Genomic DNA, 18,380 nt, shown 5'->3' with positions numbered 1-18,380 from the left:
GTGATGCTGGGTGTCTTGGCCACAGTGATCGTGGATAACTTGAGTTCAAAATCTTTGGTGTTGTGGTGGTTTTACCCAGCTGGGCAGCTGAACTTCACCACAACCACTCTCTCACTCCCCCTCCTCAAAGTAAAAGGGGGGGAGAAGATATGATGAAAAGCACTCAAGGGTTGAGATAAGGACAGGGAGTTCACTCAACTGTTCACTCAACAGTTATTGTCACAGGCAAAACAGGCTCAGCATAGGGAGATTAATGTAATTTATTACCTATCACTATCAGACTAGAGCTGTGAGAAACTAAAAGCAAAGAAAAAAATCCACCTTCCCCCCGTCCACCTTCTTCTATGTCCTCCCCCCGAGCAGTGCAGAGGAACAGGGAATGGGGGGCTGTGGTCAGTCCCTAACGCTTCGTCTCTGCCTCACGGTCACTCTCTGCCCCTGCTCCCCGTGGGGTCCCTCCCACGGGATGCCGTCCTTCCCGAACTGATCCTGGGGGGGCTGCCCACAGGCAGCAGCTCTTCAAGAACTGCTCCCACATGGCTCCGTACCATGGGGTCCATCCATCAGTAGCAAACTGCTCCAGCACGGGTCCCTCACAGGCAGCAGCTCCCCCCAGACCCCCTGCTCCTGCATGGGCTCCTCTCCACGGGCTGCAGCTCCGGCCCGGGGCCTGCTCCTGCGGGGGCTCTCCATGGGCCGCAGCCTCCTCCAGGCCACATCCACCTGCTCCACCGGGGGCTCCTCCATGTGCTGCAGCGTGGAGATCTGCTCCATGTGGGACCCATGGGCTGCAGGGGGACAGCCTGCTCCACCAGGGGCCTCTCCACAGGCTGCAGGGGAACTGCTGCTGCATGCCTGGAGCACCTCTCCCCCTCCTTCTGCACTGACCTTGGTGGCTGCAGGGCTGGTGGTCACTCCTTGCTCTCCCAGATGCTGTGTGACAGCAGTTTTTTTCTGGCTTTTCATTATATCTGGAAAATGTCTTTACCGTGAGGGTCATCAAACACTGGAACAGGCTTCCTATAAAGGTGGCTGATACCTGATGCCTGTCAGTGTTCAAGGAGCATCTGGACAGTGCTATCAGTAACGTGCTTTAACGTTTGGTTAGCCCTATAGAGGTCAAACAGTTGGACTAGATTATCTTTGAAGGTCTCTTCTAACCAAACTATTCTGTAAGTTTTATACATTATTACTTACGTATAAACTCAGAGGTGGTATGTGCTAGTCATCCCTCTGTATGGTGAAATACTTTCATAAGTATAGTACATGCTATCTTCAGAAATCACAGTGATTTTAGTATACTGTCCCATTTAACAGGTTTTAGTTAAGAAGTCCCCCAGTAAGCATTGAAATTCTCTAGGAAAGGGGTTCAGTATCATTAATTACATTAGAGAAGCAAAGGTACGGGAGTGAGACAGGTTATTTAAGAAAACTAAATTGAGTGCCCTGCCCCTTTAGATTAGATTACATGAGTCTGCTTGAAGACTTCATTAAATAAAGACTCTAGCCATTCTGAAATCATAGTAAGTAACTTGGCAGTAAGATGTGCATTAAGGAATTTAAAACTACAGTCCAAGTAGGTTTCCATCAAGGCACAGCAAGTAGAATCTCCTAGAGCTAGTTAACTGTCTCTAAACCAGGAATCCTACTTATGCTTTACATCTTTAATCCAGCCTTTCTGAACAGGTTTGCCTTCCTGGCAATAGGCATCACTGCTAAACACTTCTGAAAAATTCAGTCCAACGCATCTGTTTTTATGAAAGTTTTCAAAGCATTTTACAGTATAGTGGATAAATCATTGCCTTTCTGGCTGCAGAACTTCCGCAGTTCTATTTACATTAGAGTTAAACCAATCGTTGTTGCCCTTGTTATTACAACTTCACCTTGCAAGTGGTTTGTTGAATCTTGTTGTAACATTGGTTAAAAAAGGCAGTAGTAAAAAGCTGTATCTCAAGAGTTAGCTATTCTCAATTGGTTGTAAGTATTGTCCTATTCTTGTATAATTTTTAATGCTCTTTTAAGAATCTGATTTGTGTTGGAGAACCACTAACTACTGATTGTTGGGCTTGCTGTAAGGAGCAATTTACAGTTTATAAGTACTGTGCACCCATTATCCTGTTGTCTCTGTCAGGATATCTTGATATCAAGAAACTCCAGAAGGGTATTTGGCCAAGTGAACAAAGTACTGCCAGCAGATGCTGTTCACAAGAGTGAACCGAAGACTGGTTGTATAAGAGGTTGTTTAAGGAAAGCTTGCAAAGTGCATGGAGGTGAACAATAGGAATCGTGAGCAGAGGATACTGCTTTTTTGATTTCTGTTAATACAAGTCTGTTGAATTTGAAAAACAGTTTTTTCATGTCTTCTGATGTGAAAAAACAGTGCAGTGATAGAAATGTTGTGCTTTCTGGTTCTCAAGTGCGTGCTCTGTTGGCTACATGTAATTTCTCATCTGAAACAGTTGTTTAATTCTGTTTTTTTTTTTGACCTTGTTCAGCTGCCAGATGCCCACCCAGCTCCTCTTTCACTCCCCCTAGTCAACAGGACAGGGGGAGAATATAGGATGAAAAAACTCATGGGTGGAGATAGACTGGAAGAAAAAATCACTATCATGGGCAAAACAGACTTGACCTAGGGAAGACTGATGTATTGTCAGTTAAAATAGAATTGGATAGTGAGAAACACAGACAAATCCCCCTAATGTATGATGGGGACTGGGTAGCTGGGAAGTGTATTGACAGAAAGAGACCTGGGGGTCCAGGAGGACAGCAGGCTGGACACAAGCCAGCAACATGCCTGTGTGGCAAAGGGGACCGGAGTTATCCTGGCTGCATTAGGCCAAGTGGTGCCAGCAGGTGGAGGGAGGTGATCCTGCCCCTCTGCCCAGCACTGGTGAGGCCACACTTGGAGTACTGGGTCCAGTGCTGGGCCCCCCAGTACAAAGAGACATGGACAGACTGGGGGCAGTCCAGTGAAGGGCCATGAAATAATGAAGGGCCTGGAGCATCTCTGCTGTGAGGAGAGGCTGAGAGCTGGGACTGTTCAGCCTGGAGAAGAGGAGGCTCAGGGTGTGGGGTGGGGAGTGAATCTCATCAGTGTGTATAAATCCCTGCAGGGAAGGTGGAAATAGGACAGAGCCAGGCTCTTCTCAGCAGTGCCCAGTTCCAGGACAAGAGGCAGTGGGCACATGCTGGAACATGGGAGTTGCTGTCTGAACACCAGAAAGCACTTCTGTACTGTGAGGGTGACCAAGCAGTGGCACAGGCTGCCCAGAGAGGTCGTGGAGTCCTCCTCCATGGAGATCTTCAAAAGTCATCTGGCTATGGTCCTGGGCAACCTGTTCTAGGGGGCCCTGCTTGATAAGAGGGCTTGGACCAGGTGACCTCCAGGAATTCCTTCCAACTTCAGTCATTCGATGAAATAAAACCAACACATTTTCCCCCAGCTGCCTGGCAGCATTGTGCCTTCCCTTCCCCAGGTTGTCCCTGAGGTGAGGCGCCGCCATCTTGGCTGCTGGGCCCAGCTGTGACCTGCAGTGGGGTCGGCATGGGGCAGCCCTGGCTGCACCCCCAGTACGCTGTCCCACCTGCACCTGGGGTGAATTCTTTGAGGGTACTAAAAATGAGTAAGGTGACAGAGGCCATACAAGAGATTTTGATATGTGGATATCTTCAGCTGCTAAATAGTTTGAATTTGGTAGAAGTACTTCTATGCCTTAAGCTAAAGGAACACACTCCTCCACTGAAAAGAAACATCGAACAGATTATTAGATACTTCAACTGTGTGACTTCTCTGACAAGACCATCTCTGCTTTCATATAGCTGCCTCAGTTATGGCAATTAAATTAATCACTGTTTCTTTTCTCCGTTGGCTGAGCAGCAAGTAACCAGTTGACTCTTGTCTTGCCAGCTGGGTGTGTGAATTCTCTGAACTCTAAGCACTTTCTTTTTTTGGCCTCTGTTACTTGCTTTTCAGTGTATTATTTGCCTTTTCACTTGGAGTGAGTTTTGTATTCGTTTGTAGTAAATGCAGTTATGTTCTGAATGCATTTGGGTGGGATTTTGTAACATACTGTGGCACTTAAAATGGCCAGGAAGACAGGGACTGGACAAGCAACAACAGCAAGGCCCAAATTGGCCTACACGGCTTAAGGTGGAATTTAGTTCTGCGGTATTTTGGAAATGTTAAACTCTGTATATTATTTCATAGCCAAGTTATGCCAATTTTGACAGCCAAATTAATCAGTCCTGGTAGCTGGAGTTTTGAAAGAAAATGTGTGTGTGTGTGTGTGTGTTTAAAAAAAAAAAAAGTGCACAGGGATGGTACTTATGAAAATTTTAAGAAAGAAATAGTGTCCTGAAGTGCCAGTGCTACCAAATATCTGCAAAACCTTCAGTTGTCACAGTGTATCCTGTGAAACATTTGGTATATATCCTTTCTTGAGGATTGGAGTTTGTTCAGATTACTGTTTGTTTTATCACATCCTGACAAATGTTGCCTGGAACGAAATTTGTAACCTGTGCATGTGTCCTGCTGGCACATGTTTTGATTCAAAAAATCACTTGCTTCTAAGATTCTGGATGGATTTGTAAAATAACATTTAACCCATCCTGAAAGCATTTCAGTGAATGACAATGCTTGTGGATGGCTAACCTCAACGTTAGACTGGTGGTAGTCTGCTTGGTGATTAAAAGTTAAGAATGGAAACCAGCCAGTTTTATGGTTTATAATTTCCACTGATGAAATGCAAAGTCTAAGCAGAATGATTGTCTGAAGCGTGTAGTCCAACTCTGCATTTACTTTGAATAAATTAATTGAGGTGTTGCATCTTTAAAGGATGCCATATATCCTCAAAGTCTAAGTATTGTAATAGGTTCTTGATTTTCCATTGGGATACTTAAAAACATACCAGGAATTTGCCATCTGTGGGTGTGCGGGTTGTAAAGTGTGCATTTGAAGTTTTGGAGACTTGGATCAGGATAATGTGTTTTGTGGAAATAGGTGATGGGAAAGATTTTTTCTCCTCTCATGGTTTCTGATGGTTTGAGGTTTGGTGTGTGTTTTTTGTCTTTTTTTTTTTTCTTACTTGGATCTCTTCTTGATGTAGTTAACATATGTTTGATAAAAAAGTTTTGTCTGGAGATGTAAAAGAGAAAGTAATGACCATATGGTAGAAAAGCCATATACATACGCATTTCCTTGTAGAGTTGAATTTGAATAATATCATTCATCAAGAATTGATGACTTCTCAAGTAAACTTTTCAGGCTTTTCACATCAAAGTCATTGCAATACAGTGCTTTTTGGAAATTCAAAAAGTTAATGGCTGTTATTATTTTAGACTTTGCTACTTTTTGCTCATTTTTTTTTTGATATTTTTTGTTTTAGCATTTTGTTTCATGTCAACTTGACTAATTATGGATTTGGCTCTACTTTCCATTTAAGTCCAGAGCTAACTCTTTCACTATCAGGTGAAGGCAGATGTGTCGTTGGATTAAGACTTCTTGTCAAGGTCAATGTTGCTGTTGTCTTCCCAGGGTAGCTTCTAAGAAGACAGCCTGTTTGCATGGTGTTAGAAAGTCATGTAAGATACAGCACAAAACCAACAAAGAAACCCTGAAGAGATAGAAACGTGCATCAGGAATCCAAGAGCAGCTAGCTGTGCTGCAAAAAAAAACCCCACCGTGGTAAATCTATTCTAAAGAAGAATGAAAGGGATTTACTGCCAGGACACTCCTTTTTCTATCATATAGGTCAATGATTTTCATGTATCTTATGACTTGCATCACATAATTCACTCAGCCTCTATTTATGCTATCAATATGTTCAGTAACAGTGAGCAAAATAAATAAAATAAAAAAAAAAAAGCAAAGGTTACAACAATGCAGTCAGAAACATTGTCCATATTAGGACAGGCTTTGCATATATGCCTTAGGGGAAAAAAAAAGTGTTTCTCTCAGTCTTGGACAGTTACAGACTGTACTTCCCTGGATGGGTTTAAATTGCATTGCTTCTGTCCTGACAGACTTGTGATGGCCTCAACACTTTTCAGCAATGAGCATGACTGGCAGAATATGAAGTTTGCTTTTCACGAGTTCGTGGTTTTTTCCTTTCCAATATTTATTAAATGCTTCCATTTGGCTAAGATGCCTTGTGCGTGTGAGTCTTACATCCTGCAAGTCTTTGGCCTGAAGGACTGAGGTGTTTGGAGAAATACTGCCCCAGTCAGTGTGCTCTTGAAAAAAAATAGTTATGCAAGCAGCTGGGGGAAAAAAAACTTTTTTTATTTTGCAGTAATACTGAAATACGGAATAAGACCAACCAATTCTGTGCATAATCTTCTAGTAATATTTCATTGGATAATCTGTAGCATTATTTTGATTAATAAGAAATTTGCTCTAGTGAAACAGAAGATGTAAACACTTTATAAAAATAAACTAATGTTCTAGTTGATATAGCCACCTGTGATAAAAAAGAAACTGGAACACATTATTTTAATATCATGATTCAAAAAGAGACCAGGTAGATTTAGTAGGGTTATAGGGCTATTAAGCACAAAGATCATCTATGACTGAAAAAAAACATTGGTGACAAAGTGCTGGTGGCAGTGTTCAGGGGAAGCGTCTGTGACGTGCTTGCCTTGTTTTAATTTTCCTTCCAGTGGGATCAAAATAAAATGTGTAGGAAATAGGATACTAGGTTATATGGCTGGAGTGCTGTTCTTACGACTATTGTAAGGCTTTGGAAACTAGTAGATGGAAAAAAAAAACAAACTCTTGATTCTTCAGAAGCAGGTCAGACATGATTTGAATTGCAACTGTGTAGCTGTATGATTCCTTCTAGGTGTGGTGAAGTCCATGCTACCTTTGCTCCTGCTGTGCATTATGTTATATTGTATGGAAATGGCTTTCTTCCACCCTACCTACCTCCTACCATAGTGGAATGTGCTTTCTTTTGGGTTGTGATTCTGGCTTTGAAATCAAAAACAGTGGAATGCATAAAGGAAACTTCAGACAATCTCAAGTCATGCTAGGGAAACATCTTGCAGGCCATTATCTTATGAAGAGTCGCATAAAGAAAGCAAAGAATCAAATAGTCTTTATTTCTGTAATCTTGGCTATATTGCTCCCTGTTTGGTCCTACTAGTTGTCACCGTATTAGAACCCCTGTCGGGTTGTATTTGCTTGCTCAGACTTTCTCAGGGCAGTTTTTGATTTGAAGAGATGAACTGATCAGTGGTACGTGACGTGTCAGGTTTTCCTGTGGCACTGGGGAAAGGAGCAGTCTTAAAATTCACACGGTGCAGTTGGCAGATCGTGCCCTGAGAAGTGCTGCAGAAGAACCCTGCCTCAGATGAGCTTGGCTGGGTGTGTGGGACCTGGGAATCACACCACCTGCTGAATGCCTGGCAGCACCAGTCCCGTATGCTGAATCATAATTTGCCTCTTTCCTTTTTGCCTTGCAGCGCACTTCCTGACAGGAGTATTCAGGCATCAGATACTGCATAGCAAAAGGCTTCTCCATGGAGTCAGGTGCTTTCTGAATTCCCCTTTGCCACACGGCCACATTGTTGGCTTGTGTTCAGCCTGGTGTCCTCCTGGCCCCCCAGATCTCTTTCTGTCTAGGTTCTTTCTCAACATGTTGTGGTGCATGGGGTTGTTCCTGCCCAGATGCAGTACTTGGCATGTCCTTTTGTTGAATTAACTTCCTGAGGCTCTTGCCAGCATCTTTCTCAGCCTGTTAAGGTCCCTTGAATGGCAGTGACATCTTGGTGTGTGAACCACAACTGCTTATTTTGTGGCATTTGTGAGCTTGCTGAGTATGCATTTTTTTCCAACCATCAAACTCATTTGTTGAATGCTTATACGCTGTCATGTTAGCTCTTGCATGTGTACGCGAGGCTTCAGCAGCTAAATCTAGGCTATTAGAAGTGAACAGCTTTGTTTTGCTGTACAAGAATAGGGCCTGCTAATCTATTTAAAACATTTGTTGAAAATTTACTAGAAAACATCTCCTGCTTCCCCCGCCTACCCAAATGGAGTGTTTCAGTGTAGACAGGGAAAAGGCTTGTTTGGGGTTTGTGTGTAGTAAGGGAAGACTCTAGAACTATCACAAAATATTAAAAGTATAGTTGCAGGAAGGACTTGTATACAGTGCAAGCAGTAACAAGAATAGATTGTTCTTCTTAATTTCCAGTTTTAACTTCTCACAAGGAGTTGAAATATTTTAATATTCAAGTAGACTGAAATGGTAATTGCCTTGACATATATCTTGGTATTTCACAGTTACTACAGAAGTGTGCTCTTATAAATCTGTTGCTACGGGATGTACTGGTGATCCGCACCCTACAGTGGGTAAAACATTTTTGGTGTGCTCTTGGAGGCTTACTTGAATGCAGTCTAAATGTAAATATTACTGATGTTAGTGGGGGAGATATGTAGCTGCAGGAAACAATGACTTTGTGAAAATAACCCATGCTACACCTGCCCAGCTAGCAGCTATGCTGTTGTTTGGTACCACTGACTTCCTTTTCCCCCCAGAAGATTTTTTTTCTCCCTTTAGAGGAAGTCCTCTTCATTTGCCTTGAGGAAATCATGTTTTGAGTTGATTTCTTTGTTCTTTCCTTTCTGTAAGGAGAGCAGCTGATACTCCTTGGAAGTTTTCCTGCTTTTGCAGCTCTAATGTTTGGCAAATGAGCAGTTTCTGGTAGCAGCAAAACCATCTAAATACATATGCCATAATTATTTGCTTATTGGCTACTGCAGGTGTTCCAACTTCTCTGGCCTTTTCCTGGGACTTAGCATTTTACAGTTATTCTTCTGTTTTCTCATTTGCTTTTCTACTACCACAACCCTGGTTGCCTTTAGCTGGAGAGCTATTTTGAGGCAGTCATTTCTAGAAAGAAGACCACAGTGCATTACTCCAACTCGTGCCACAGCTTGCAAGCAATTGAATGATATTCTAGAGGCACTACTTCTTGGGTTTGCTTAACTTCTTAAAGGAATGTAAAAAGGAGTTAGTGAATCACTGAATGTGCACTTTTTTTCTCTTCACCCCACCCAACTACTAGCTTTAGCCATTCTTTCTTTTTTTTCACTTCCTTCTGGCCTTTTTAATATCCTTTCACTCTATAATCATCTCTCAAATCTAAGCATGTTAACTTAAGCAACTTTATGTGGAGAATGATTCTCTAGGGTTGGCTGACAGATTAAGTGGCAGTACCTTGGTTGTGAAGCAACCTACGTTTGCACATTCTCCAGTCGTTTCCCATTAAAACTTAAATCCTTGTTCTGTTGTGGCACCTTTAAAAAGCAGACCTCCTCCTTACATCTAAATGTTATGAAAACCAGGCATACTATAACCCAGAACCCCAAGGAATGCTTGATTGAAATAACAGATCAGAAAATCTCTTGCTAACATTCCTGTGATTATAGGTTCACTCAAGTGACAAAAACGTGGTGTCAGCTAGCTTTCTGCCTACAGTGTAATTTTGGTTCAAAAACTAACATAGCTCTTAAAGGTTTCACCGATGCAGTGTGTGTGGGGATAGGTAACATCTGAAAATGTAACAGCATTCATTACCTTGCCTCTCTCTAGATTTATTTCATATAATGCTCGGAGTGGTTGCTCTGGTTCCCGCTGTGGTAGCAGAGTGTATGTATCCCTGCTAGTAGTTACTGACATCGAGTAGTGTGAGTGAAGGGAAAGGGGAACAAATCATTCTTTGATCTTCAGAGGTAAACAAAAAGACAACTTTGTTTTAGCTCCCTCTGTTCTTTTGAAGCACCTAAGATTTTTTTTTTGGTATTTTTTCTGTTGTTAATTTCTACTTGGTCTGATACCTTACACAGAGGATTGGGGAACCTGATGTAGAAAATGCAGCAAAAAATCTTAGAAAAGAAAATAAGAAAAGACACTTCCATTGTTCTGATTTCCAGTTAAGAGGGGCATAAAAGTGGAGGTGAAGAATAGCAACCATAAAAGTGTTGGTTTCAAAATGATTTATTATTTCAAGCAGTGAATGTGATGTAGGAGGAAACAGCAGTTACAGTATCACAGTATCACAGATTTCTAGGTTGGAAGAGACCTCAAGATCATCGAGTCCAACCTCCGACCTAACACTAAGTACTCCACTAAACCATATCGCTAAGCTCTACATCTAAACGTCTTTTAAAGACCTCCAGGGATGGTGACTCCACCACCTCCATGGGCAGCCCGTTCCAATGCTTAATAACCCTTTCGGTAAAGAAGTACTTCCTAACATCCAACCTAAAACTCCCCTGTCGCAACTTTCGCCCATTCCCCCTCGTCCTGTCACCAGGCACGTGGGAGAACAGACCAACCCCCACCTCTCTACAGCCTCCTTTAAGGTAACTGTAGAGAGCGATGAGGTCGCCCCTGAGCCTCCTCTTCTCCAGGCTGAACAAGCCCAGCTCCCTCAGCCGCTCCTCGTAAGACTTGTTCTCCAGACCCCTCACCAGCTTCGTTGCCCTTCTCTGGACTCGCTCGAGCACGTCCATGTCCTTCCTGTAGCGAGGGGCCCAAAACTGAACACAGTACTCAAGGTGCGGCCTCACCAGAGCCAAGTACAGGGGGACAATCACTTCCCTCGTCCTACTGGCCACACTGTTTCTTATACAGGCCAGGATGCTGTTGGCCTTCTTGGCCACCTGGGCACACTGCTGGCTCATATTCAGCTGACTATCAACCAATACTCCCAGGTCCTTCTCTGCCAGGCAGCTTTCCAGCCACTCATCTCCCAGCCTGTAGCTCTGCTTGGGGTTGTTGCAGCCCAGGTGCAGGACCCGGCACTTGGCCTTGTTGAACTTCATACAGTTGACCTCAGCCCATCGCTCCAGCCTATCCAGATCCTCCTGCAGAGCCTTCCTGCCCTCGAGCAGATCGACACACGCACTTAGCTTGGTGTCATCTGCAAACTTACTGAGGGTGCACTGGACGCCCTCATCCAGATCATCGATAAAGATATTAAAGAGGACCGGCCCCAGTACCGAGCCCTGGGGGACACCACTAGTGACCAGCCTCCAACCAGATTTGATTCCATTCACCACAAATGCCTTGCTTTCATTTTCACATGAGCAAATGACTTGAATAGATTTCTGTTTTATGTGCCGACATGATGAAAACTCCATTAATGCATCCTGAATTTCATCATTAGTGCTGGTGAGGGTCAGTGTCTGTTTCTCCTGATCTATTTTAGAAGTATTTGAATGAGAAAACTGGTTATGAAAATTCTCTTAATGAGAAACTTTTCACTTAAAACAAAGCTTTACAAATACGTAATGAGCCCCTCTAACCCAGGAGGCTGTCTGCAGCCTTAGTACAGATAAAGATGCACGTGCTATAAGTTGCAGTGCAGTTAGTTTCCACCCTCATGTACAAAATGAACATCAGCTGCTTTAAACTTATTTTAAAGCTTCCTGGAACTGTTCCAGGTTCTGATATGGAAGGTCTGTCTTCTTCACTGTTGATACTCATGCTTGTTCTTCCTCCCTCTCAACTTCTCCACCCCTTTCTTCCTTTGCAGGCAAAGGCAGCTCAAGCATCTCATCCGACGTGAGTTCAAGTACAGATCACACGCCCACCAAAGCCCAGAAGAATGCAGCTACCAGTGAAGGTAGGCATCTGGTACTCGTTATCCAGGTCGGGCCCCCCAGCATAATCCTGGCTATTTTCAGAAAAGGAATCCCTCCTCCTTGTTCTTTCTGTGTATAGTGCTATCAGCATACTAGAAATGAAGAAGGTTTGTTTCTGCTCCTACCTGCTGTTTTTCCTGGTTTAAGCTTGTGAGAAAGGATTTAAGATACTTCTGCAGAACAGAAGTGTAGAGGGTTTTGACTAATGTTTCATGTTACATTTTCAGCAAAGGCTTTTACTCTTAAGATTTGATGTGATCTGATTTTGAATTTATTTCTGAAAAGCATACTTGATAGAAGGCTTTTTTGGCATGTGTTCTAGGTTAAAACTCAGCCTTGTACTTTCATACGATGAACATCATGAAAATGCAAGTTGTTTGTACTGAGTTTTCAGAAGTGTAATTACAGACATGAAGAGCTGACAAGGATTTAATTAGATTGATGCATCTCATCTGCAGTTACTAGAGTATGCGATTACCTGGTTTTAGATTTTTAATGCATAGGGGAAGGAGATGTTTTATGGGTCAGTATTAATGTAACGCTGCACTAACTGACTATGAAAAGAGAAATGCTGATCCTTTTTCTTCTGCCTTATTACATATGAGTAGGTGTGCTCTGTTACATGGAAGCATATTGGCTCTAGTTTTTACAAGAGTGTCTTCGAAGGCTGAGAGGAAACCAGTAAATCTATATGTAGTTCAATGATGTAAGCTGAAGGGTGGTGGTTTTTTTTTTTTGGTAAATGATGCATTTACACACCATAACTACCATTTCTACTCAACACAGTCATAATATATCAGTTGTACTTGGTAATTATCAAATATTAATTCCGATTTCTTACAGTTCTGCAATTACAAATTAAGTTACAAACTCTGATTGCTCTCAGTCTGGCTTTATTTCTTATGGTTAGAGAAAACCTTAGGCTTTGAATAGTTCTAGTTTGGCAAGTTTGGCTCTGACTATAGAACCTGTACAGTAAAAGCAGTTTGTGTATGTAATAAACGACTGTGTAAATCAGAAGAATTTATTGTTAGGCATGCACAATCCCATATAAAGAAGGAAGATCTGACACCTGTGAATCATGAGAGATTCAGTTCTAGAATCTCTGCTTTTCAGTCTGAACAATAAATTTAGCAATAAATGAATATGGTTAATAAAGATGAGTTGAATAGTAGAGTTCATGTTTCTCTAAGCCTTAGATCCACAAGTTTTGAGGTACATGAAGGAGGTGAATTGCCAAGATGCCAAGTAAATGCAGGAAATATATAAAAGCATTTTAGCTTTTCTGTATGACAGCCAGAAAAAAAAAATAATCGTAAAGCACTAGTGGAAACTTTGATGTCAGTCCTTAACAATTGCTTTAAATTTCTGTTTTACTTCAATCAGTAAAACGTGCTTTTCCCCCATATTTTCAAATTGGATAATGCAAAATAATCTTTTATTAATCTCTGAGATTTATGTTCTTTATCTAGCCCATTGTAGAGTCAGTGAATACCAATGTTTGCTGTGAAATTCTTACCGCTGGTTTGCAGCTGATTAATTCATTAGTGAAGGAGGCTTAAATTTAAATGCAGGCCAGCAGATGCTGTAGTAAAGATGTGTTCTGCGTTCTCATGCAAATTCAAAAAGAGTTCAGAGCAGTGAAGGTTGGGTGTTTTCATGCTTGGAGGCAATTTCAGATATGAGCCTAATTCTTCTGTGCCCTAGAAGGGTGTAAATAGGAGGGTCATCATATGACGTTTATTTTGATAGCAGCAGTGGTAGTCCATTGCCTGTGCTACTACTGCTATGCTACCAAGATTTTCTGCTGAGTAGTTAATGTGTATCAGTTTAATATAAGTTGCCTTAGTGTGGATTGCTGTTTAACCTGTCAGATAGTTGAAATGACTTAATCAGGGAGTGTGAGAGCTCTGCTCTCACTTGCCTTCACAGAAAAGTGGAAGTGTGGGGGTAACAGGGTTTGTATAAACCAGTGCTGTTACTGAAAGGCATGCTTATCAACCAGTGCGTCTGTGGATTTTTGTTTGTTTTGTTGTTGTTTTTAACTAATGCTGCATCTTTTCCCCATGTGCAGTAGACTTACCCTGTAGGAGGATTCAAGTGAAAAGAGAGACTCATAACTTCTGCAAGATGAGTAGAGTTCTGAGCTTACAGGACTGAATGCTTTCATACAATTCAGTTACGGAGCAGTGTCTAGGGACCAGCTCAGAACAGGAGCTGGATTGTGTTAGACACTGTACAAGCAGTAGCAGTTATGTCTTTTCATTGGGGTGTTTACATAACTTTTTATAACCATTAGTTAAATTTAGCTTTATAGTGCTCCATGCTCTAGTACTTGCTTGTCATGATACAGTAGTACCTGCCTGCCCCAGAGACTGATATGCACATCTTGCTCTTCAACATGATACTGAAGTTCATGCAGGTTTATTGCAGGGACAAAAAACTCTAATTCTGCCCCTTGCTTTAACTCTGTAGTGTGAATTCATAGTGCTGTATGCCGTCTAACGATTGATTCATGCCTATGTGGTGAGATGTGTGTGTCCTAGGTCTAGAGTAGGAAGGACTCTGAATGGTGAACTTTTCTTCACCGTCACTGGTGCATGAAATACTCTTAACAAGTTGCAGACAGCTTCCTTGCAACCCTTCAATTTCTAGTGGCAGCTGAATTCCTGGGTGCCCAGCTCTGTGGAGAGCACAGAATTTGTGTGCAAGGCTGAAGGCCTTTGTCTCCTCCTTTCGAGCTTTGCAAACAGACCTAATTCTTTTCAGTTCTGCACAGCATGTCTTCTTTTCTGTTTCCTTAAGACGGTTGACACAACACTTGTTGAAGTTGAATCAATGAAAAGCCTTGAAACAACTAGGAAGGAAGTCTGTGAGGCTGATCTGCATCAGGTCTGTGGCACTCAACATTAGAGAAGCAGTCATGTAAAATACTTCTCAGGCACATATAGATTCCCAAGGAATGCAAAAAGGCAGGGTTCTTCCTTGAAAGAGCAAAACACCTCAGGAACTATCTGGTTCCTAGCAGGTGTTATCTTGCTGTCTGAGCAATCAGACGAACTACACTTTTACTCTTGTCTGCTGTATCCATTCTGTTTGTGAATTTTCAGTGCTGTGATGTTTCCATGCAGGATGAGTTCAAGAAATGACTAACTGGTGGCTTAAAATGGCTTATGTGGTGTTCCAGTCCTATGTGTGCTGTTGAAGTGACAGCACTTAAGTCTTTTGATGGGAATGATAGATGCAGTTATGGCCAGAATACAGTGTCCTCCTTCACCCTGTAGATTGAGAACATCTGTATAGTTGTGGGGGGGTGATCTTATGCTTCACAGAGGCAAGATGCATGTCATGCTATCAACTGTGTCTGGGTGAGCTGCACAGGCTCTACCAGTGAAGAGCTGCCAGTACTTACCAGCACTATTAGCCAAACCAGTTTTGCTCAGCGATGCATCGGAGATGGCAACAAGTACTCTATTTCTGTTACCTGGATGAATGTGGACAGTAGCTGGCAGACCACTCAACTTCCTAAATCCAAACTTGAGATGCCAGTGATGCACGTGAGAAGGATGCAGTGATGAGGCTGTGCTGGCGTTCAGTCTGCAGCTAAGTTGCTCTCATTGTGGCTTTTACTTTCTGTATTTCAGTGGAGGTTGGGAGGCAAAAAGCAGATGTCTGGTCTCTCTGTAAGTAACTGAATATGCTATAGGGGAAGTTTGGCTACAGCTTGGCTTGGAAGAAAGCATAGTAGACTCTGGATGTGCATGTATGCTGATGCTTCTGCCCTTTCTCCTCTTCTGAGGATGCAATTTTCTTTAGCTTTGAATATACACTACATTTTACTACTTTTCCAGTTTCAGACATTGTCTGCAATTCTTTACCCCATCAATCAATTACAGTTAGAAACTTGAGAACACATGAGTTTTTGCTACCCCCCGTTGCTGTTCTGGCAAGTGAAAGACTAAATGGATTTTTGTGGGCCATTTAAATGCAATTTGCTAGACACAGTCTCAGCTGGAATATTATTGTTTAAAGCTTGATTTAGAAGATTAGACTGAATGTTTTTGTATTGGTTTACCTTGGTCAGGGAGCTTTCTTCTAACACTTACTTGCAGAGTGTGGAATGTTACGTCCAGGATGGATGCTGCATATTAACTTGACTGTTTTTCAGATAAAAAAAAAAAAAAAAATCGATACTATTTGCACTTCCTGTCTAGATGGCTTTTAAATGGTAATCCAGAGGCTGTTTTTAAATTGAGAGCTCCTGTGTGAGCTCCATGGATGAGTTATAATTTACTTGTTAGTTTCTGTAAAATCAAATTGGAGGGTTAGGCCTGAAACAAAACACTGTTTTAGCAGAAGGGCTAAGTGCTGAAATACCTCTGAATATAGTCTGTTAATTGTTGTTTAGAATTTTGTGGAAATACAGTAAAGTCAGATGCTGTATTCTGCAGAAATTAAATTTATATCTGCTTTTATTGATGCTGACTTTTAGGGACTTTGAAAATTTATTTAACTTTTTTTCCATTCTGCGGTACCCTGAGAACTCCAGAGTCTGTCTTTATCAAATGATTTTCGTGTACCTTAAACGTGCTTGCAAATGACTTAATTTGGAAAACAGGCAAAGTAAGAGACTACAGCTTTTTCTGCATTAGCACTGATATGTATATTTAGTGTGGAGACCAAATACATTTGTTTTGGCGGTGCCTGTTTTGTATGCATCTCAGCAAAAGAGGTATTTCTTCCAAAGGTTAGATCCTCATTTGCTATGAAAATGCGCTGCCACAGTTCTGATAGTTGTACCCTCCTTTCTGTTTTATTTGAGAAGCAGGCTCAATGGCATGACTGGAATAACTGCATGCATTAGGAATCATTCCCTTCATTAAATCACGCTAGGGAGTCAGCAATGGGGAAAATGTAGCATTTTGCAAATATTTAATGCCTTAGTTACTCATGTAAGAGTGTTACTGAACACCCTGCTTGGGATGACATAGATGAAGTCAATCAGGTTATGTTGCTGTGTCCCTCAGCGTCCTCCTCTTGTGGGTTCCTGATACTGAAACTTAAGCGGCTGGTGTGTTAGCAAGTCCATCTATGCTATTAAATTTCTCCTTTGTCTTCTTCCCCTTGGCATATACAGTCAGTTCCAGAGGAAATGATGGCTGTGAATGAGGAAGTACCCTTCTCTTAGCAGTGGTTTTCATTCTGCTGTGTCTGTAATTGCTGAAGTCCTTCAAAAATAATTAAAAATAAAAAATAGTGCAGAGAGTTCTAGCTAGTTGCAAATTTTCTGAATTTCAGAGTTCTCAGTGAAACTTCTATTCTGAATATAGAATTACAGGTATTCATTCAAGTTTCCTTCTAATTATAGAAATATCAGCTACTTAAGTAGCTGAAACTGGATTTATATTCAGTTTAACAAGAAAAAAGCACAGTTGGATAAGCTTTTCCAAGAGAAATGAGCCTATATTCATGTAATAATAGCAAACAAAAAAGAAAATTTATTCTATGAACTGCAAGTGAATTAATGTGTGATTAATACCTAGTTGAGGAAAGTAGGAATAGAGAATGTTCAGTCATACCATTCCTACTTTGACACCTAAAATATTATTTTGGAGAACTGCAGAAAATAGTGGAACAAGCAATTAGTTTTCAAATAATTTTTATGAACTGTGGAAAGACAGCCTGAGCTTTATCAATGTGTGAAAACTTTCAAAGCAGTAGTTTCATACCCTCACTTATTTTATCTAAGAATGGTAGACATGAATGGTAGACATTTTTGTCCCTGGCTTTCATACTCAGAAGTGTAGAAAATTAGTGGTATCTTTCTTTTCCAAGATAATTTTATGGAATCTCCTTGCCGAGACAAATTTGACTTCTGGATCAGAAAACCTTTGTCACTGCTCTATGTGAGAATATATAAGTAACATTTCTTGAACGCAGAAAGTTTCATTTGGGTTACATGCCATGCCTTTCATGTCATTTTACCAGTGAGGGAAGAAAGTTAGACAAAGTATATGTTACAGGATCTTTTCAGGGAGGATGTCATGCTGTTAATTTCTCTTGGCTTCATAATCACATTCTTTCAAAAGACTTTGTGTCTTTAGATCTCCAAATAACTCTTAACTTATTCAGTGAGTTTAAGGGGATCTTTGTTTTACACAGTGATGGACACTATGAAAAAAATGGAAAGGTGGAACCAAGTTCTTTTGATATTGAATCCTTTTGATATTTTAAGTGACTTCCTGATGGAGAGGCATCTGAGCTTGAAAATTCAAGTAAGTATGATACTGATGTTATTTCAAAGGGAGATAAAATCCCAGAGAATCAGTTTATGAATAGACAACTCCTCTGTGTTCATGTGGTAAGATAGGTAGCTATGTTCAATACACTGAAGAATTTGAATGGCTCATGTATCCTCTTTGGATGTTGAAATAATTATATGTTGTGACAAAAGATTGTTGTTTAAAAGAGGTGCTGTTTTTCACCCAGTTTTTCTTGATTGTCTTTTTGGCAGGAATTGCTCTTTAGATCCATTTCCATGTCTAATACCTGTTAAGAAATCTTTTCCCACTTTGGTTCTTTAATATTTTTCCTTTCATCTTCTCTTTAACGTTAGAAGCTTACTAATGTAGTATCAGAACTGGGAACCTATCTATATTCTTACTGGATGCATGTAAGCATATGCGTAATTCCTAGTTCTTTTGATGGCAGTTCTCTCCCTGTTTCTTTC

General features: G+C 41.3%; 1 protein-coding gene across 2 annotated transcripts in view; it reads left to right on the top strand.

The window, feature by feature from the left end:
- Window positions 1–18,380, top strand: part of FBXL7 (F-box and leucine rich repeat protein 7) — a 187,806-nt gene that overhangs the window by 35,767 nt on the left and 133,659 nt on the right. Inside the window, exon 2 of one of the 2 annotated variants that reach the window (XM_083827192.1) lies at window positions 11,542–11,631. The exons of the other annotated variant lie outside the window; for it this stretch is intronic. Within the exon in view, the coding sequence (XP_083683318.1) occupies window positions 11,542–11,631 (90 nt within the window). The remainder of the gene's footprint in view (window positions 1–11,541; window positions 11,632–18,380) is intronic. 2 annotated transcript variants of the gene reach the window in all.

The sequence above is a fragment of the Anser anser genome (assembly GCF_964211835.1).
Source record: "Anser anser genome assembly, chromosome: 2".
In the NCBI taxonomy this organism is placed as follows: Eukaryota; Metazoa; Chordata; class Aves; order Anseriformes; family Anatidae; genus Anser; species Anser anser.
Note: the sequence above shows the minus strand (reverse complement) of the source record. Positions and strands in the feature narration are given on the sequence as shown.